At 51.3% G+C, this 21,224-nt stretch overlaps 1 protein-coding gene across 5 annotated transcripts in view; it reads right to left on the bottom strand.

The window, feature by feature from the left end:
* EDAR (ectodysplasin A receptor) overlaps positions 1 to 21,224 on the bottom strand; it is a 101,716-nt gene that overhangs the window by 10,377 nt on the left and 70,115 nt on the right. For 3 of the 5 annotated variants that reach the window (XM_023190393.2, XM_023190390.2, XM_023190394.2), the window contains exons 5-9: positions 17,236 to 17,321; positions 6,079 to 6,165; positions 4,124 to 4,420; positions 3,808 to 3,880; positions 939 to 1,098 (exon numbers count right to left, since the gene is read on the bottom strand). In XM_023190393.2, coding sequence (XP_023046161.2) covers positions 939 to 1,098; positions 3,808 to 3,880; positions 4,124 to 4,420; positions 6,079 to 6,165; positions 17,236 to 17,321 — 703 coding nt within the window. The remainder of the gene's footprint in view (positions 1 to 938; positions 1,099 to 3,807; positions 3,881 to 4,123; positions 4,421 to 6,078; positions 6,166 to 17,235; positions 17,322 to 21,224) is intronic. The other 2 variants (XM_023190395.2, XM_023190391.2) reach the window with 1 other exon arrangement.

Here is a 21,224-nt window from a genome sequence, read left to right as displayed (position 1 = left end):
GCCAGAGCCAGGATCCCAACTGGGCATTTTTGCCATCAGTGATGTTGCCTAGCAACACAGCTGTCCTGCGACTGGGGTCTGCAGCCAGGGCACAGACTAGAGGGACGACCACAGGCCAGGTCCACAGGGAGCCCAAGAGGGGTCTGGTCATCTCTGCCCTCACCCCTGCCCTGCTCCTGCCACAGTACATTACAGGGTGGTAGGTGATAAAACCCTGGGGACAGTTTCTACATGTGAGCCTCTTTTTATACTTTTAAAAATGCATACGAGAAAGGCGTGTGTGTGTGTGTGTGTGTGTGTGTGTGTAGAAAATTGCCTGGCTGGATAAAACCCAGTATATTTACAAGGATCTTTTTCTGCCCTCTGGCATTCCAAGTGATTTTACCTTTTTTCGTTTTGCTTATTCTTTTTCATGTTTGTGTATGAAGCTATATAATAAAAACAAAGTGGCTGGGCGTGGTGGCTCACACCTGTAATCCTAGCGCTTTGGGAGGCTGAGGCAGGTGGATTGCCTGAACTCAGGAGTTTGAGATCAGCCTGGGCAACACAGTGAAACCTCGTCTCTACTAAAATACAAAAAAATTAGCTGGGCGTGGCAGCATGCACCTGTAGTCCTAGCTACTTGGGAGGCTGAGACAGAAGAATTGCTTGAACCCAGGAGGCGGAGGTTGCAGTGAGCCGAGATCGCACCACTGCACTCCAGGCTGGGTAACAGACAGGCTGGGTCCCATCTCAAAAAAAAAAAAAGAAAAAGAAAGTTTTTTTCCCCCCTTTTGACTATCTTACTGTGAACCTGTCACTGTCCAGGTCTCCTTGCTTGGACTTTTGGGAGAAACACTCCGTCTTGCGGGAGAGCTGATTCAGTAAGAAAGTTCTAGTCTTGTGGCTGGGAGGGGGCCACATCTCACAGCTCATCATGGCATCTGCAGGAGCCTCACCCCGGCTGACTTGTTGCTGGTGGCAGACTTCTCCCTGGCCAGGTGAACCAGCGACAGCAGGCACAGCTCCGGGGAGCCCTGCTTGTCAGGGGCGGGCTCCTCGTCACTGTCCACACTCCGGCTCAGCAGCTGCTCATTCTCAGATGAGGCATCGTTCTCGCTGCAAAAACAAGAGCGATGGTCGTTAGCAGCGCCTGGGGGGACTGCAGCCCTGACAAGTTCTCCTGTAGTGAACTTGGCCATTGCCCAGCTGTGGACAGTGGGGGGCAATGACTTGTTTTTCAACTGGGCACCTTGTGGGCACAGGACCAGGGGACGTGAGATGAGACAGATACACCGGTGGCTTCCTGCTTCCTTCCAAACAAGTCCATGGTGGGTGACCTGCAGGCGTCTAAGGGGCTGGGGCTGCCACTGAGGGTGGGAGGCATCCACGGGCCTCTCCTTCTCTGCTATCTGACACGCAGTGGCTGCTCCATAAAGGTTCATTGAATATGTCCTAGATCCCTGTGTTTAATCCCAGTACGCACCAAGTTCAACTGGTGTCTTCATGTTAAGCAAACAGATTGATGTGGCTGGCACTGAATCCATGCTGGCTCTCTGGAGTCACTGAAAAGGGAGCTGAATGGAGCCTTGTGCCTGGAAAGCCCCCTCTTGACTAGGGGGGTGACCTGGCTGACCTGTGTGCATTGCAGAGGGTGGCACAGCAAGCCCCAGCGGGTGAGGTGGGTGGGCGGTCGGATGCACGAAGCCCAGGTTCATGCCACCTTGTGGTTCACAGCCCACAAAGAACCCAGGGTCTGCCCTTGGCACATGTGGGTTGGAGCTTAAACTCTCTTAAAACCATTCCAAGTATATGAAAAACAATATTCTTTTTTAGAGGCATCCTGCTTGCTTCCTGTGGTTTGGCTGAAGACCTTTTTTTCTTAAAAAAAGGATTGTATTTGTTAGTAACTAGGTTACAGCAGTGAAGCCCACAGGCAAACACAACCCTAGAGACAGGGTAATACAAAGAAAATGAGAACCATCATGAAGCCCCAGTGGGGTCCCCTTCCTCATCAGGCTTCAGGGCCTCACAAGGAGGTGGTAGGGCCCATCCCTGTCCCCACTTGAGAGCAGGTGAGGTGGAGCAGGTGAGGTGGCACCGCAGGTACTGTCTCCAAGACCCAGGGACAAACAGCAGAGACAAAAGCTCAGTGCCTTGCTGTCTTTTAATGTACAATGGTCAGGGTTCAATTTGTATTTAATATTTATGTATGAAAGTAGTATGTATTTTTTCCTAGTAGGGCCTCTGAATTTTCCCTGTCTTCAACTGCAACTCAAGTCGTGGGGCATGTCTCTGCCCTTTTAATTTCTGGAAATAAGAAAAGCCTGAACAACAGAAGGGAGAGGCTGAGACAGAATGAGATAAGGCTGGGCTGGAGGCTGAGGAGCAAATTCAGTCTCTAGGGAGGCCCTATTTAAGAGTTACATCATGCAGGGTGACCAGGTCCTGCCCTTGGTCCTGGGAGCAGCAGCTTGGATCTGGCACCTCCCGCCAGTCAGGCACAATGGGGCTTAGACCACAAATGCCTGCAGGGGTGGTAGTGGCTGAAAAATGATCAACTGGAATTGAGTCACTTGCAGGAAATAACCACCCCAACACATACTCCGCTTTTCTTTCCTTGTATGTAAAGACTTCGTATTTGTTTGCCTCCTGCCCGTGTGTCAGGGGTGTTAAGAGACACTGGAGTTTTCCAGGTGAGACAATGCACCTGGCAGTGCTTTATGAATGCCAAAGCTCCACACAGATGCTGGATCGATTGTTATTTCTCAACAGGAATGGCTTTGCAAGGTGAACCACAGAAAGATCATGGGGTGGGGGCAGGAGAGGAGCAGAGGCTTAACCTCTGCTCTTCCTCTAACCAGTTTGGTGACCTTCTGGTGGCCTTTGTGCCCCATCTGCCAAGGGAGGCACTGTTGTGGGGGTGTCCTTCCAGCGCAGCCTGCAGTGGCCGTGGGGCAGAGGCTGGCAGCGGGCTCCAGGCGCATTGCCTGGCTGGGAGCTCAGGCTGTGGGGTTGATTTTTGGAAGCTACGCAGGACCAAGTCCAAATGACCATCCCACTGGATGAATAAAACATTGACTTCCCTCTTCCCTCGATTTTAGAGCAGGGGCTGCTTCCACACCTTCATGTGTGGTAAACACGGGAAAGGCCTCACCTGCCAAATCTCCTCCTCCAGAGGCCTCTTTACGCCACGTGGCTCCTTGGGAGCCTGGACTCAGACCCCAGCCCTGCTGCTCACTAATGTGTGACCTTGGGCAAGTGACAACTTCCACACCTCAGTGTGGTATCCTATAAACAGGGATGATATGAGCACCTTGCTCCCGCGCTGTGGAGGGGAAGTTGTGTTCACAGCCCTAGCCCAGCACCTGGTGGGCAGCAGGCACCGAATGCTGTTAGCCATCATCACCCCGGTTGTTACCAGCGTTACGGTGGCAGCAGTACTGGCACCGCCACAAGTGGTACTGGTGTGTTGGCTGCAGCAGCAGTCATAGAGGATGCTGCATGCATCCTTGGCTTATGTTCTGTCCTCCCAGTCTGGAGAAGGGGCATGAGGAAGTCGGATGTTAAGGAGGAAGGCCCAGGGTATTTGGCAGGGTGCAGGGACAGGAGCCTCACCCGAGAGCCGCAGGCAGCTGTTCCCACAGGCTCCTCACACCGCCTGACCCCTGCCAGTCAGCAGAGAGGCGGCAGGGACTGTCTGTCGCTGAATATCCCCATGGTGTCCCAGGCTAGCCTGTCAGTGCACCCGGCTGCACCCTGGCTCCCCTCCCTGCTCAGGATCCACAGGACCCCAGCTTCAGCCTGGCGCTGGGGGCTTCCACATACCTCTTGGTGGGCTTTGCTGGAGTTGCTGTCAGCTTCTCAAATTCATCCTTCTCAGAGAACATCACCACGTTGTCTGCAGGGAAATGGGGAGGTTAGGGAGACAGGAGTTAGAATTGGCTCATGGCTCTGCGCTCAGCTCAACCCTGTTCTTCCTGTTGGGCAGAGCTGCCCGGTGTCTGCGTGGCACCACCCCGCGGTTAAGCACAGCGTGGTTCAGCATGCGAGAGCAGAAGCAGCCAGTAGGCCGCTGCCGGGGACGCCCTCCACCCAGAGACGGGCACCACGCACATGGGTGTGGAAGCCCTGGTTCACAGACCTGGGGCCTCTTTCTTCTCCTCGTCCTTGCTCACTTGGGCCTCCACACTCTTCCCCGGGTGGCTGGTGCAACAGGCTGCGGAGAGAGGAGGGAGTGAGCAGCCAGGCTCTCCGACAGGGGGAGTTGACGGAGAGTCCAGGAGGCAGGGCACCGGCGCATGGGGGCCGTCACCTGGGGCGGAGGGCTTTGTCTTCAGGATGTAGAACATGATGATGAGGACGATGGCGATGGCCATGATGAAGATGGTGGACATTGCAATGATCAGGGCAGTGGCCAGGTGTCCTTGGCCTGAGAGTTCTGTGGGTGGAGAGAAGACATGAGTGACCCAGAGCTCAGGATTCCTGCTGCTGCTCTTCTCTCCAGGACTACGGCCCCTGGAAGCAATGTGCCTGCCCCTGGGATGCTTTCAGGGAACCCTGAAATCTGAGGTGCTTGCTTAGACTGAGAACCAAGTCCTCCGCGTTGGTTTTGGCTGCCAGACCAGGACTGCCCACAGCCCTGCTTGCTGCCCTCAGACTGGCCTCTCCAGACTTCTCTGGGGTCATCTGGTTGTTCCTGGGGAGTTTGCTCTTGCTTCTACTACTTTGGGAACCTGAGGGCAGGGTTTGGTGTGGAGAGGAAGAAAGGCCAGTGAACAAGAGTGTCTGGAAGGCAGCACAGTTCAAGTCTGGGTATTTCCAAACAAAAGTCAGGATTCCTCTCTTCTTCCGAGCTTTCATCCGAGCACCCCCTAACTCCAGGATCAGCTCTGGATTCCGGGTTTGGCTCCATCCTGCACCTCATGCAATTTCAACTTAAGTGTCATTTTCAAAGCTCCAGGGCACAGGTGGTGCCTGGGCAGGGCCACCTAGTCCACCTGCTCTGCCGCCTCCACCAGGCAGTCCCTCAGTCACCCTGGGCGATGTTGCTCACTTCCCAGGTTAATGTCGACCTTGGATTGCATAAAATGCCCTGAAGCTCGTTCTCATTCTCTAAAATAACCAAACAGGACTCCGAATCTCTTGAAGTAAGATCCAGATTTGCCACCACCCAAATAGGAGACAAGCATCTGAAGCTCTCGGATCATCTCGGGGGAGGTAGTGCCAGAGTTGAAAACCCCACATGTGGGCACTGAGCCTCCCCTGTGGGTGCATCTGCAGGAAAACCAGCCTCCCAGCATCATCTGGGGAATACCTGTAATAGCATTTGCATGCCAGGTCTAGATGACATAAGTGTTTTAGTATTCTCCATGTTGTGAGCTCCTCGCCCCAGGGCGTGTGCAAATGAGATTCATATATCCTCGCCCAGCAGTCCTGCCTATTGCTCTGTGTTAGTGTGTGAGAGGCCCAGCGATGAGGCTGACGAGCTGGGTGCTCTGAGGGATCTGGAAGGTACCTCATGGCTCACTGAGACCTGGACCCGAAACATGTTTCAATAACGGGCTGGCACTAAACCAGTGAGAGAGAAAGGCCAAGCCAGCTGGAGGGCTGACTCTGAGAGACATATTGAACTTTGGGGTCTTCCTCAATCCCTTCTTCCCTGGTTAGGGAGAATGAAATGTGCTTTCTGCAAGTGAATATTAAAGTGCCATGGTCAGTAGGTGATAGAACTGAAAGCCAGTGACAGAACTGCTGTTGACTCCCAGCCAAACCAAAGCCCAGGACGCCTAGTCTCTCCTCCTGGCCCGGCTTGCAGCTGCCTGTGCTGCCCACCTGCCGCTCTGCCCCTGCCTTCATCACCAGCACCTCCCATTGGGCCCAGGACACCCATGGAGGGATCAACTCCGCTCCTTGCAGAGATAGTGACTTCCTGCACGGGGTGAGGGGGGCACCTCATCATTCAGTTACATTAGGGAGGTGAGACCAGGTGGGGAAGCGCACCGTAATCATTACTCATAATCATTTCCTCTCTTCTTCCGAGCTTTCATCCAAGCACCACCTAACTCCAGGTGATCGATACCTGAGCACCCTTCTCACCTTTGTGGGCATGCTGGAAGGGAGACAGGGTGCTGCTGCCCGAGGTGCCAGGGAAGTTGGCAGAAGCTCCTGAAGTGGCTCCTACACCTGCAAGGAAAATAGAGTCCCTCAAATGATCCAGAGAAGCTCCACCTTCAAAAACGCTGCCACAGAGCTCATGGATCTGGATTCGCGATCATGAATGGGCTTGAGGCAGTGATGGCTGAGGGAGTTAAATATTTGTACGTCTTAGAGTGTTTAATGAACCCTAAAGAGAGTCATCATTATTGTTCTTTTTTTTTTTTTTTTTTGAGACAGAGTCTTGCTCTGTCGCCCAGGTTGGAGTGCAGTGGCGCGATCTTGGCTCACTGAAAGCTCCGCCTCCCGGGTTCACGCCATTCTCCTGTCTCAGTCTCCCCAGTAGCTGGGACTACAGGCACCCGCCACCATGCCCGGCTAATTTTTTTTTGTATTTTTAATAGAGATGGGGTTTCACCATGTTAGCCAGGATGGTCTCGATCTCCTGACCCCGTGATTTGCCCGCCTCGGCCTTCCAAAGTGCTGGGATTACAGGCGTGAGTCACTGCGCCTGGCCCGTTATTGTTTTTTAAATAAAAACATTCATGTGATAAGTCTGCTAAAACTAAACAGTATGGGTTGAGGAGTTTTGCAAGCCTCACCAACTCAATTTTCCTATGCATGGAGACAAAGTATATGAAATCCATAAAAATAAGCAACATAGAATGTGTATATGAAATTACTATTAGGGTGATACAATACTTGACTAATTCCTTCAGTTACATAGAGTAGGAATGTGTTAATACTTTTTCCAGTCATAAAAGTAATATATGCTTACTATTAAAAATCTAGAAAAGGGGACCGGATGCGGTGGCTCACGCCTGTAATCCCAGCACTTTGGGTTTGGATTGTTGTTCAGCATCAGTTTGAGAAAATAGCTTCTTGATTTAGACATATAAATATTGTTGTGGGAAGGAGGCTGGTGATAAAAGCATATGAGATAGCTCTCTATATGTAGTATGGGTACAAGTTCTTCTTGTTAGAAGAACAAGAGGCGGCGGATCACGAGGTCAGGAGATCGAGACCATCCTGGCTAATACTGTGAAACTCTGTCTCTACTAAAAATACAAAAAATTAGCCAGGTGTGGTGGCGGGCGCCTGTAGTCCCAGCTACTGGGGAAGCTGAGGCAGGAGAATGGCGTGAATCCAGGAGACGGAGCTTGCAGTGAGTGGAGATCACGTCATTGCACTCCAGCTTGGGTGACACAATGAGACTCTGTCTTAAAAAAAAAAAAAAAAAAGTAGAAAAGGGGCCAGGCATAGTGGCTTATACCTGTAATCCTAGCACTTTGGGAGGCCAAGGTGGGTGGATCACTTGAGGTCAGGAGTTCGAGACTAGCCTGGCCAACATGGTGAAACCGCATCTTTACTAAATACAAAAAAGTAGCTGGGTATGGTGGCGCATGCCTGTAATCCCAGTTATTTAGGAAGCTGAGGTAGGAAAATCGCTTGAACCCGGGAGGCGGAGGTTGCAGTGAGCTGAGATCACACTACTGCACTCCAGCCTGGGCAACAAGAATGAAACTCCGTCTCAAAAAAATAAAAATAAAAATAAAAATAAAAATAAAAATAAAATAAAACAAAATACAAATCTGGAAAAATAAGAACACGAGAAAGGAGGAAAAGAACTACCGATGGCCTCCTTGGCTAAGTTGACTTTTGCTGCATTTCTCCCTAGGATTTTTCCTCAGACATGTTTTTCCATAGCTGTGACCAGTTTCAGAGCAAGGTGTGCTCTGCCTTCCCTTACAGCTATGCTTCCTAAAACTCCCCTTCTACGGAAAAAGTGTCACTTAGCGGGGATAGAATGGAAGCTGATTTTGTCAGTCTCAGTCAAATCACTAAGAAACAACCACTCAGCCAAAATGAAAGCATTCCACCACAGAACAGATCACGTCCCATCCCAGACCTCCTACAAGAAGACCAAGCTCCTTTTAGGCCAGACTTCAGTTTTGCAAATAATAAAAACCAACATGTTTCAAATGCATCTCCCACTCTCTCGCTTTTGCCTCTACCAGTTCTGGAGAAATCTGGGAAGTGCATTTGGTCTACAGAAAAGCAGCCCCTGAGTCAAGGACAAGGCCAGCTGCTCTCCCCAAATCAGGGTACCTCCCCAGCCTGGCCCAGACCAGAGGAATGGCCCAGCACTGCGCCTGGTCAGCCCATGCAGCAGCAAGGCTTCCAGGAGAAGCAAGCTTCCTAGTTAGGTTGTTTTTTTGTTTTGTTTTGTTTTGTTTGAGACAAGGAGGATCTCACTCTGTCACCCAGTCGGGAGTGCCGTGGCATGATCTTGGCTCACTGCAGCCTCTGCCTCCTGGGCTCAAGTGATCCTCCCACCTCAGCCTCCTGAGAGGCTGGGAGTACAGGTGTGTGCCACCATACCTGACTAAGTTTTGTATTTTTAGTAGAGAAAAATACACGTTGGTCAGGCTGGTCTTGAACTCCTAACTTCAAGTGATCCACCTGCCTCAGCCTCCCAAAGTGCTAGGATTACAGGTGGGAGCCTGTAATCCACACCTGGGCTGGCTGTTTTCTTTAGTAGGAAGTTCTCAGGAGAAATGCACACTCTTGTTCTGTGAGTGGGGGCAGCCCAGGAGCTAGTGACCAGCTGAGCTATCCACTCGTGTCTCCCCTAAATGGAGTGGGGCCACAGGAGAACGGGCTGGATGCTTCTCTATCCTCACACCTTGTAAAGCAAATTGGCAGCTTGGCCAAGGAAACACTGGGCTTGGGAGGGACCAGGGCAGCTAAGAGTGCCTGGGACTGTCATAGGGTATGTAAGAAACGTCACCTGCCCACTGAGGGGCAAGTGATGTTTCCTTGTGTTTCTGGATGATGAATGGAAGATTTTTTCCTCCTGGGCCTCAAACTTATGACAAATCTTTGCTTTCTTAATTTAGCCTCTTACTTGGCCTCAGAACCCGTGTTCTTGTTCGGGAAAGAGCTGGCCGGGCACAGTGGCTCACGCCTATAATCCCGGCACTTTGGAAGGCCGAAGTGGGAGGATCACCTAAGAGGAGTTTGAGACCAGCCTGGCCAACATGATGAAACCCCATCTCTACTAAAAATACAAAAATTAGCTGGGCCTGGGGGCAGGCGCCTGTAGTCCCATCTACTGGGGAGGCTGAGGCAACAGAATCACTGGAACCCAGGAGGCAGAGGTTGCAGTGAGTCGAGACCACACCATTGCACTCCAGGCTGGGCAACAAGAGGGAAACTCCATCTCAAAATAATAAATAAATAAATAAACAAACAAACAAACAAACAAACAGCTGGTGGAGAGGTGTGTGCCCCGGCTGAAAACCACAAGCCCCTGTCAAACAACAGAGCATCCCCCTCACAGACCTTACTGAAGTTGCTCTGGAAGTCTCCAGCGTGATAAGGGGGCTTCAGACTGTGTGCCCATTTCGGTTTGCTGGGAGGCAGCCTCCCACACTTCATCAGGTGAGTAAGCACAGGGGCATCATAGCATAGTTTCCAGCATGACCTAATTTCCTTTACAAGGGCAAACAGGACATTGAAAAGAAGCTGATCTATCTGTTCAGTAAGGCACTCAGGGGAGCTTAAGATACACTGTCGGAGCAGAAGAACAGCCGTGGGCTGTGCTGTCTGTGAATGTTTGTCATCTTCGTCTCTTCTTGTCCCTTCCTGCCGGGGCTTGCAGGCTGCTTCAGGTGACAGGGTTGGGGATAGGGACACAAATATGCCCAGGCCTGTGGTCTAGAGCGGAGCGATAAACGCAGCCTAGTGAGCACACAGACACTTGTGGAATGCCTCTGCAGCCCTGCAGGGCTGGTTACGCAATGACGTCCCCAAACAATGCCTGCAGACATGACATGTGCCTGCACCCACAGGCACCCACCTGCCCTCGGCCGGCCGGCTGTGCCTCTATCCTGATCACCAGACGTTTCCCTCCCCAAACACCCCCAGCTGGCACCAACCAAACAGTCCCTGACTGTGCCGGGCTGCAGGTGTAGGCTGGGTGCTCCCTGGTGTGCAGGGATCCCGGAGTTGGTGAGAGAAATGCTTGCTCTGAGCACGTGTGCGCAGCCGAGGAGGTGGGGGCAAGGTGAGTGGGATGGTGGACCCTGACATTTCTCCAGAGCTCAGCCTCTCATGTCAGGACTGGAGCTGAAAGCCAGCATCCAATCAGCCAGACCCCACAAGCCTCCTCAGGTTCCAAAGTTCCCAGGGCCACTAGAGCATCTGCAGGGAGACACTTCTCACGAGACCGGTCATGAGAATCCCAGTCGCTAGATTGTTGCCCAAGGAGCAGGAGGACATGGGGATTTCAGACTTGCCCACAGACCACCCAGGCCACCAAAGGGCAGCAGCTCACTTCCTGACACTGGGCCTCTTCCCTGTGCTCAGAGCTCGGCAACAAGGAATGGAGCTGCCCTTTCAGCAGAAGGGTGAGGGGCGAAGACCCTCAAATCACAAATAAAGGCAAGGGTGTGCTAGAATTTCCAGAGTGGCAGCCGCGTGGCCGACAGACCTGGAGGGAGTGTGCTTGCGGCAAAAAAGGAAAAGCATCGGCCCCGAGCGCAGCTGTTTTATAAAAGCTACGCACGGCTCGTGTGGAAGCCAAAGGAGTGGATCTCACAGAAGTGGAGCAGCATAGAGGTGGGGAAGGAGAGGCTAGTTAACACATAAAAAAGTCCAGCCGGGCAGGAGCAGTTGTTCTGAGTTCTGAGCACCCAGACTACAGCTGACAAGAATGCACTGTATATTTCCCACAGCTACAAGAGAGGATTTGGCATGTTCGCTACATAAAGAAGTGATACATGTTTGAGGTCATGCATATCGTAATTACCCTGACCAGATCATGACACTTTATATACATGTGTGGAAATTTCACTCTGTATCCCATAAATATGTGCAATTATTACGTGTCAACGGAAAGAACCAACATCTAGCTTACTTGAACTGTTTTGTCCACAATTCAGTGCCTCTGCCCCTGGGCAAGACAGAAGGTGTGCGAAGACCAGAGGGGGTGTCAAACGGGAGGTGGTGGGCCTTGCCATCCCTGGCTGCAGGGCTGACCTCACCCTCATGAGGTCACCCGCACACGTCTGTCACCTCTGCTTGCTGCCACTGTCACTACACATACAACCTACAAGAACAGGTGGGCAGATCCGGTCCCAAAGTGCCAACCTTGGGAAGCACTGGGTGTGGTTTGAGGACAGCTAATGAAGGCACCTGCAGAGCTTGAAGCAGGGGCTGGGTAATAAGCCCTGGGTTGTTCTGCTGTTTTTCAGGAGAGTCAGAAAAATCGCCATGGGAAACAAGCACCTACTCCACATCACCCCTAAACGCTTGAAAACATCCATCCCAGAATCATACAAGTATGCATTTGGATATTATTAGCATACCAGCATCCTGTTGAATGCACGTGATGTCTAAAAGAGGTTTGGGCAAAACCCAGCATATTAAAAGGAAAAGAGAGCCGCCTGGGCTAATCCTCTTCCACTCCTTCTGCTGTCACCAGCTGGGGGTCCACAGGCAAACCCTCGAGCCTTGCAGGGTGGTGGGTAGGGCTGGGCAGGGTGGGGCGCGAGCAGGCCCAGGGGCCTGGGCTGGAGATGCAGGCCTGGTGCAGCCCCCAGGACAGGCACTGGCACCCCTGCACCTGTGTGCAGGTTCTCCTGGGCAGGGTCTACGCCTGTCTACTGAGGATTAACTCCTCACTAACCAAATATACAGTGTCTGGAGCTTTCCCCCTGTTCCACTGTGTGCTGTGTGTTTCGGTTCATCTGCCTCTTGGGATGCCTGTTAAGTGGAAGGTGCTCCAGGTGGGTTTCTGTTGGGTGGCCAACTGCGGGTCCATCTCCCCTCGTACACTTCCATGTGCACTCGAGTTTTGAATAAGCAAAGCTGGGGTGTTTGATAAAAGCTGGTATGAACTGCAGTTCCAGAAAACAGGCAAAAATGTCCATACAAGGACTGTATTAAAGTGAAAATGAGGCCAGGCCAGGTGGCTCACGCCTGTAATCCCAGCACTTTGGGAGGCTGAGGCGGGCGGATCACGAGGTCGGGAGATCAAGACCATTCTGGCCAACGTGGTGAAACCCCGTCTCTACTACAAATACAAAAAAAATTAGCCGGGGGTGGTGGCACGCACCTGTAGTCCCAGCTACTCAGGAGGCTGAGGCAGGAGAATGACTTGAACCCAGGAGGCGGAGGTTGCAGTGAGCCGATATCACACCACTGCACTCCAGCCTGGGTGACAGAGCAAGAATCCGTCTCAAAAAAATAAATAAATAAACAAAGTGAAAATGAGCGGGGACTGGTTCTGCCTAGCTCGCCAGGGAGTTCGAGGCAGCGGTGACTCCGGGAAGGGTCCTGCCAGGCACTGTGTTCCCCTTCCCCAGGAAGGCTCAGTGAGCCAGAAGCACATGGCCGGAGGGAGCTATGCCTCCATTCACAGCCACAATAGCTCATATGGGGGCCTTTGAGGTCTGTTAATCCACACAATTTAGCATCTCACCAGTATGCATTAGAGGCTGGCTGGGATTCTCTGCAGAGGGTAAAAGATTGCATTTTTAGGAACGATCTGTTTATTGATTCTTACAGCTGTCAACAAGGGGTCCCAGACTGTGGCACTGGCTGTGTACCCCCTAGTGGCAGATTCTGCACTGTGGGCAGACTCAGCAGAGACTCCCTAGCTGCTCAAAGTGGGATTCCCTGGGAACCTGCTAGAAATGCTGAGTCTCGGGCCCACTGGGACCCGCTGTGTCAGAATCCAGTGCTCAGCGGGTCCCTGGAGATGTGTGCACAGTCAGGTCTGAGAGGCTCTGCGCCAGGAGCAGCGGAACGCTGGTGTCTGGGAGGCTGGGAAGCCCGCGTCACACCTGAGGGGCAGTGCTTGCTGTTTCGCATCACAGAAGGGCACCCAGGCACGAGAGATGGAAACCATGGAGTACGCAGAGTAGCAGAGATTTCTCCAAAAGGCCAGCCTGCTCTGGCTTTGCCTTAGGGGCCTTCATCCCCGATGATAAGGAAACAGCTGCGAGGCTATTGCATTCTTAACCCTCTGACTGCTATTTATTTATTTGTTTATTTATTTAGAGACAGAGTTTCACTCTTGTTGCCCAGGCTGGAGTGCAATGGCGCAACCTCAGTTCACCGCAACCTCCACCTCCCAGGTTCAAGCGATTCTCCTCCTCAGCCTCCTGAGTAGCTGGGATGACAGGCATGCGCCATCATGCCCAGTTAATTTTGTATTTCTAGTAGAGATGGGGTTTCTCCATGTTGGTCAGACTGATCTTGAACCCCTGACCTCAGGTGATCCACCCGCTTAGGCCTCCCAAGGTGCTGGGATTTCAGGGGTGAGCCACTGCACCCGACCCTGACCATTCTTTCTAGGGAGGGATTTCTGCTGCCCAGTGTCCCAGGTCCTGGGGCGCCCTCTCAGGTCTGAACCGTAGCCAGGCCAGAACCGGCAGTGTAGGTCGACGAGGCTCCGTGGTGCACCCGCCCTCTCTCTGCCCTAGGAAGCTGCCTCATGGGGAGGCCTTCTGCCCAGTGGTTCCCAGCACCCTGAGTGCGTAGCTGACTTCCCAGCCCTTGATCTCCGCCTGGAGCTTCAGGCCATCTCTGGGTTAGCTATCTCGGTCAGGATGTCCCACAGTCGCCTCAAATTCCACACACACAGCCTCCATCTTCCCTCCACCTCCCCACTAAGCACCCTCTTGCCCTTGCCTTCTGCAGCTGAGCAAGTGGCACCATGTCCACATGGCCAGTCATGGAGACACCTGAGTGTCCTCTTCTGAATCTCTTTCCCCTTCTGTGTGCCGTCCGCACCCCTGGTCAGTGAGGGAAGTGCAGGCCAGTTCACGGGCCATGGAGCCATGCTGCCTGCTGGGCTGGGATACTTCATCTCTGGTCAGTGCCCGGCGCCTGGCCCTGGAGTGGGCACTCCACATGCATCGCCCATGCCATCACATCTCTCCTCCCAACAATCATGTCCCCAGTTTGCAGATGAGGAAACTTTCCCAGGGGTGATCACTTGTAATGAAACCCAAGCCTGATGCTGGACCCTATCTTCCTCTCTATTACGCCAGGGCAACGTGTTGACCTCCCTGCCCGCACTGTCATTACAATACAGATCCATTATATGCAGGATGGTGCAGGGAAAACAGAAAACCAGAAAGCTCTGGTTGCCCCAAGTACATCTTGCTCTTTAATTTAACTGGAAAATAACTGAAGGCCTTTTCATCTCTTTTCGCCGGGCTCCAGGGCTCCACAGTATTGCAGTCACTGAGTACAGGCTCAGAGCTGGGGGTGAGTATGTTCTAATCCAAGGTGACAACCAACCCACAGCCAGGACTGATCTGCAATCTGACGTCTGTCCTCTTTGGTTTCCCTCTTGTTACTTGGCAACCCCAGAAACTGGAATGATTTTATTCCATTGTAAAGGGAAGTATACGTTGCTTTTTCATTTCTCCTCAGGATTATTTGAGGGCTGCCTCACATTAATTAACACCCTGGGGCACTCACGATGTGCTTCTGGGTGGATATGGTGGGCAAAACTGCACCTGAGCCACACAGCAGCCTGGGCAGTGGGCACCACTGGGAGCTGCCCTGGGCAGGAGAAGACGTGGAGGCTCCGGGAGGTGAGATAATTCGTTTAACTCAGGCAGTGAAGTTCCAGAGCAGGCTCATAACCTACCCTAGTGGTTCCCAAACTTGCTAAAAATGTACATTCTCTGGTTCATCCAGATCTGATGAATCAGGGGGTGGGCCCGGCAATTGGAATCATAAGAAACCCCCCTGGTGCTCCCCTGAGAATCACCCCCCTGAAATCCTCTGCTTCACAGAGATGCAGAGAAGCCGCCATCTCTTTTAGGATAGGAGGTGACTGCACTGCACAGGTGCCTCAGCGTGGGGTTCAAGCCCAGGAGGTGTGGGGGAGCTCTGTGGGCACTCCTAGGCTGGGGAGACCCTGGCACTGACCTGGGCTCCCTCCTGGCTGGTGCCTCCCCTGCAGCTGCGACCCATTGTCTGCTGCAGCTCTCCTAGGTGTATGTCATCCTCAGCCAGGGACCCTTGGCAAGTCTGACTGTGGTTTGCATCATCCACCATTTGTTGCTGCAGAGTACCAAGGATGTGAATTTCGTTTGGCGAGGGCCCAGGTAAATCAAGAAAACGGAGGGGAGGAGGAAGAGGTGCTCTTGACCACACCGTGGGTTTGAGGAAGACAGGGCCTACTGGACCTGGGCAGCCAGTTGGCGATTTCGGACTCCTGATGAAATGTTTCCTGAATCTCTGGCTGTCCAGGGTGAGGCTGCTGACGACGGTCCTGTGTGTGGGTCTCAGTGACTCCACAGGGGTTTCTAGCTCTGACGCTTTTGCTGACTGCTGGGCAGGTGCCCGGGGTAAAAAGATCTCTGGATTGAGACCAGTGCAGGCCCAGAGGTGGAGGGCATCACTCTGTTTGGCATTCACACTGAGGCCCCGACCCAGGCAGGGCTCCATCCACCCCAAGGCCTAGCTGGCCGCATCTCCCCATTTCCCAGATGGGCAAGCTGAGGCCTGGGGCCTTGCCCAAGGGGCCTCTCACGAGAACACAGCAGGACTGTCTATTTCTCTGCTGATGTCCCTCAGGGCTGGATTCTAAGGCCCTACCCCAAGGCCTTCCTGGAAGCCAGCTTTCCGTTAAGCAGGCAAGGGCTGGAGGTGGGAGTGGGGTGCGCTCATCTTTAAAATCTTCAGGACTCAGGGGACTGTGCTTGCTTTCCACATGTGACAGACCTCATTGCTGGACTTAGAGAGGCGCCCCTGCCGTGACTCGAGTCTACTCCGGCTGCCACATTGGACACTGAAGGCTGTGCCGTGTCAGAGCTCTCGAACAGAAGGGCGCCTGAGGAGGGCTGCTGCTCTCCCGGGTTCCACAGGCAAAGATGCTTTTCCGAATAGGTAGGGAGCATCTGACATCTTTCCAGACCGGTTCTTTATCCCAGAATGACCTGGCCTTGAGTCAGCCTAGTTCCCCACAGAGGACATGTGGGCCATGGCAGCTGGCTCCACCATGGGTCAGGCTGGCAGCCGAGCTGCGGCCTCCTCTCATTTGTGAATTAATTAGCATACGGCTGGCCAGGAAAATGGCTTTGAAGATGAGCAAACCCATTGGTGCAGGGCTCACGCGCTTCAGTGATTTGGAAGGGACAGAATGGCTCTCCCTGCAGCACAGCCCACAGCACAGAACCCTCCTCCTGGCTTGACCAGAAGGAGGGAGGAGATGCTGCACCCCATTCCTGCTCCTCCCCTTCCTTCCAGCGTGGTAAGATGCAGGCCCTCTTTCTTCTCCTGGACAACATTATTATGAGACATGGGGGTAGTGGGGCCTTACGGAGAGCAAAGAGAGGCAGGGTCCCAGGGTCAGCTGCTCCTCCACCCTTGAAGGAGCCGGAGGGTGGCAAGTGCTCCTGCAGCCCGGGACCAGACACCCAGCTTCCTCCCAGCTGCCTGCCCTACCTGCCTTCGTCTCTCCCAGACCACACATCCAAGAGTCCACCCAGCACATTCCTCTGAGGCAGAGGTACCCGGCCCTTCCTCATAAACAGATGCCCATGAAACCAGACTGAAAGGAGAACAGGAAAGAAACACCCCGAGGCAGGATTATAAACTCCTGAGACTGTTAACATGTGCTTTGTGGAATCTGTTTCATTAATTGTGATCACATTTATATTTTCCTTGGCCTCACTATCACCTAGCACTTCGTAGTACTTTGCAAAATAGTAGTACCTCGCCTCTGTGATCCCTTTGGTTTTTACAATAACCATGTGAGATTGGTAGGTCAGATGTTAGTACCCCCACATTACAGATGAGAAAACCGAGGCTCATGGAGGTTAAGTGACTTGTCAGGTAGCTGGTGGCCAACCTGCACTAGAATCTCAGCCTCTGACTCAAGGCTCAGCTGTGGCAAACCTCCCTGCCTTCATAGACCTGTCTAGACAGGCCACAGGGACACTTTCACTAATGCTGTTACTGTGATTCACCTTGTCCAGGTGCCAGGATCGGCTCCTTCCTACACCCTCTCTAGTGAAAGAGACCCGTGCTGAACAAATACCGTGCTGGTGGAAGGACAAAGACACTCACATTCCTTGGTGTTGGGGGGTGCCAGGAGGCAGGAGTAGCAGACCATGCCGTAGATGTTCCTGGGTCTGTTCTCCAGCATGTAGTAGCTATGGGGGAGAGACAAGACAAAACAGAGACAGGTGAGCTGGACAGCACACAGGCAGGGACTGGCACAGAGAGCACGGAGGCCAGTCTGCAGGCTCACGATCCAAGTTAGGCACGAGGCCATGCCCAGTCAGCCGCCTGTTCTGTCCACTCAGTTTCCTTGGGGTTTCAGCCTGTATTAAAATGGAGCATTCAGAAGGGCGGAGCAAGATGGCCGAATAGGAACAGCTCCAGTCTCCAACTCCCGGTGCGAGCGACACAGAAGACCGGTGATTTCTGCATTTTCAACGGAGGTACTGGGGTCATCTCACTGGGAGTGCCGGACAATCGGTGCTGGTCAGCTGCTGCAGCCTGACCAGCGAGAGCTGAAGCAGGGCGAGGCATTGCCTCACCTGGGAAGCGCAAGGGGGAAGGGAATCCCTTTTCCTAGCCAGGCGAACTGAGACACACAACACCTGGAAAATTGGGTAATTCCCACCCCAATACTGCGCTTTAAGGAAACGGGTGCACCAGGAGAATATATCCCACACCTGGCCGGGAGGGTCCTACGGCCACGGAGCCTCCCTCATTGCTAGCACAGCAGTCTGTGATCTAACCACAAGGCAGCAGCGAGGCTGGGGGAGGGGCGCCCGCCATTGCTGAGGCTTAAGTAGGTAAACAAAGCTGCTGGGAAGCTCGAACTGGGTGGAGCTCACAGCAGCTCAAGGAAACCTGCCTGTCTCTGTAGACTCCACCTCTGGGGACAGGGCACAGCTAAAAAAACAACAGGGGAAGCAGCAGAGGCCTGTGCAGACCCGAACGACTCTGTCTGACAGCTTTGAAGAGAGCAGTGGATCTCCCAACACGGAGGTTGAGATCTGAGAACGGACAGACTGCCTGCTCAAGTGGGTCCCTGACCCCTGAGTAGCCTAACTGGGAGACATCCCCCACTAGGGGCAGTCTGACACCCCATACCTTGCAGAGTGGAGTATACCCCTGAGAGGAAGCTTCCAAAGTAAGAATCAGACAGGTACATTCGCTGTTCAGCAATATTCTATCTTCTGCAACCTCTGCTGCTGATACCCAGGCAAACAGGGTCTGGAGTGGACCTCAAGCAATCTCCAACAGACCTACAGCTGAGGGTCCTGACTATTAGAAGGAAAACTATCAAACAGGAAGAACATCTATACCAAAACCCCATCGGTACGTCACCATCATCAAAGACCAGAAGCAGATAAAACCACAAAGATGGGGAAGAAGCAGGGCAGAAAAGCTGGAAATTCAAAAAATAAGAGCGCATCTCCCCCTGCAAAGGAGAGCAGCTCATCGCCAGCAACGGATCAAAGCTGGTCAGAGAATGACTTTGACGAGATGAGAGAAGAAGGCTTCAGTCCCTCAAACTTCTCAGAGCTAAAGGAGGAATTACGTACCCAGCGCAAAGAAACTAAAAATCTTGAAAAAAGAGTGGAAGAATTGATAGCTAGAATACTTAATGCAGAGAAGGTCATAAATGAAATGACAGAGATGAAAACCATGACATGAGAAATACGTGACAAATCCACAAGCTTCAGTAACCGACTTGATCAACTGGAAGAAAGAGTATCAGCGATTGAGGATCAAATGAATGAAATGAAGCTAGAAGAGAAACCAAAAGGAAAAAGAAGAAAAAGAAATGAACAAAGCCTGCAAGAAGTATGGGATTATGTAAAAAGACCAAATCTACGTCTGATTGGGGTGCCTGAAAGTGAGGGGGAAAATGGAACCAAGTTGGAAAACACTCTTCAGGATATCATCCAGGAGAACTTCCCCAACCTAGTAGGGCAGGCCAACATTCAAATTCAGGAAATACAGAGACCACCACAAAGATACTCCTCGAGAAGAGCAACTCCAAGACACATAATTGCCAGATTCACCAAAGTTGAAATGAAGGAAAAAATCTTAAGGGCAGCCAGAGAGAAAGCTCAGGTTACCCACAAAGGGAAGCCCATCAGACTAACAGCAGACCTCTTGGCAGAAACTCTACAAGCCAGAAGAGAGTGGGGGCCAATATTCAACATTCTTAAAGAAAAGAATTTTAAACCCAGAATTTCATATCCAGCCAAACTAAGGTTTATCAGTGAAGGAGAAATAAAATCCTTTACAGATAAGCAAATGCTTAGAGATTTTGTCACCACCAGGCCTGCCTTACAAGACACCCTGAAGGAAGCCCTAAACATGGAAAGGAACAACCGGTACCAGCCATTGCAAAAACATACCAAAATGTAAAGACCATCGAGGCTAGGAAGAAAATGTATCAACTAATGAGCAAAATAACCAGTTAATATCATAATGGCAGGATCAAGTTCACACATAACAATATTAACCTTAAATGTAAATGGACTAAATGCTCCAATTAAAAGACACAGACTGGCAAACTGGATAAAGAGTCAAGACCCATCAGTCTGCTGTCTTCAGGAGACCCATCTCACATGCAGAGACATACATAGGCTCAAAATAAAGGGATGGAGGAAGATCTACCAAGCAAATGGAGAACAAAAAAGAGCAGGGGTTGCAATCCTAGTCTCTGATAAAATAGACTTTAAACCATCAAAGATCAAAAGAGACAAAGAAGGCCATTACATAATGGTAAAGGGATCAATTCAACAGGAAGAGCTAACTATCCTAAATATATATGCACCCAATACAGGAGCACCCAAATTCATAAAGCAAGTCCTTAGAGACTTACAAAGAGACTTAGACTCCCATACAATAATAATGGGAGACTTCAACACTCCACTGTCAACATTAGACAGATCAACGAGACAGAAAGTTAACAAGGATATCCAGGAATTGAACTCATCTCTGCACCAAGCGGACCTAATAGACATCTATAGAACTCTCCACCCCAAATCAACAGAATATACATTCTTCTCAGCACCACATCGCACTTATTCCAAAATTGACCACATAATTGGAAGTAAAGCACTCCTTAGCAAATGTAAAAGAACAGAAATTATAACAAACTGTCTCTCAGACCACAGTGCAATCAAACTAGAACTCAGGCCTAAGAAACTCAATCAAAACCACTCAACTACATGGAAACTGAACAACCTGCTCCTGAATGACTACTGGGTACATAACGAAATGAAGGCAGAAATAAAGATGTTCTTTGAAACCAATGAGAACAAAGATACAACATACCAGAATCTCTGGGACACATTTCAAGCAGTGTGTAGAGGGAAATTTATAGCACTAAATGCCCACAAGAGAAAGCTGGAAAGATCTAAAATTGACACTCTAACATCACAATTAAAAGAACTGGAGAAGCAAGAGCAAACACATTCAAAAGCTAGCAGAAGGCAAGAAATAACGAAGATCAGAGCAGAACTGAAGGAGATAGAGACACAAAAAACCCTCCAAAAAATCAATGAATCCAGGAGCTGGTTTTTTGAAAAGATCAACAGAATTGACAGACCGCTAGCAAGACTAATAAAGAAGAAAAGAGAGAAGAATCAAATAGACGCAATTAAAAATGATACAGGGGATATCACCACCAACCCCACAGAAATACAAACTACCATCAGAGAATACTATAAACACCTCTACGCAAATCAACTAGAAAATCTAGAAGAAATGGATAATTTCCTGGACACTTACACTCTTCCAAGACTAAACCAGGAAGAAGTTGAATCCCTGAATAGACCAATAGCAGGCTCTGAAATTGAGGCAATAACTAATAGCCTACCAACAAAAAAAAGTCCAGGACCAGATGGATTCACAGCTGAATTCTACCAGAGGTACAAGGAGGAGCTGGTACCATTCCTTCTGAAACTATTCCAATCAATAGAAAAAGAGGGAATCCTCCCTAACTCATTTTATGAGGCCAACATCATCCTGATACCAAAGCCTGGCAGAGACACAACAAAAAAAGAGAATTTTAGACCAAT

The sequence above is a fragment of the Piliocolobus tephrosceles genome, chromosome 15 (genome assembly GCF_002776525.5).
Source record: "Piliocolobus tephrosceles isolate RC106 chromosome 15, ASM277652v3, whole genome shotgun sequence".
In the NCBI taxonomy this organism is placed as follows: Eukaryota; Metazoa; Chordata; class Mammalia; order Primates; family Cercopithecidae; genus Piliocolobus; species Piliocolobus tephrosceles.
The sequence above is the reverse complement of the archived record's forward strand: the minus strand, read 5'-3'. Positions and strand labels throughout refer to the sequence as shown.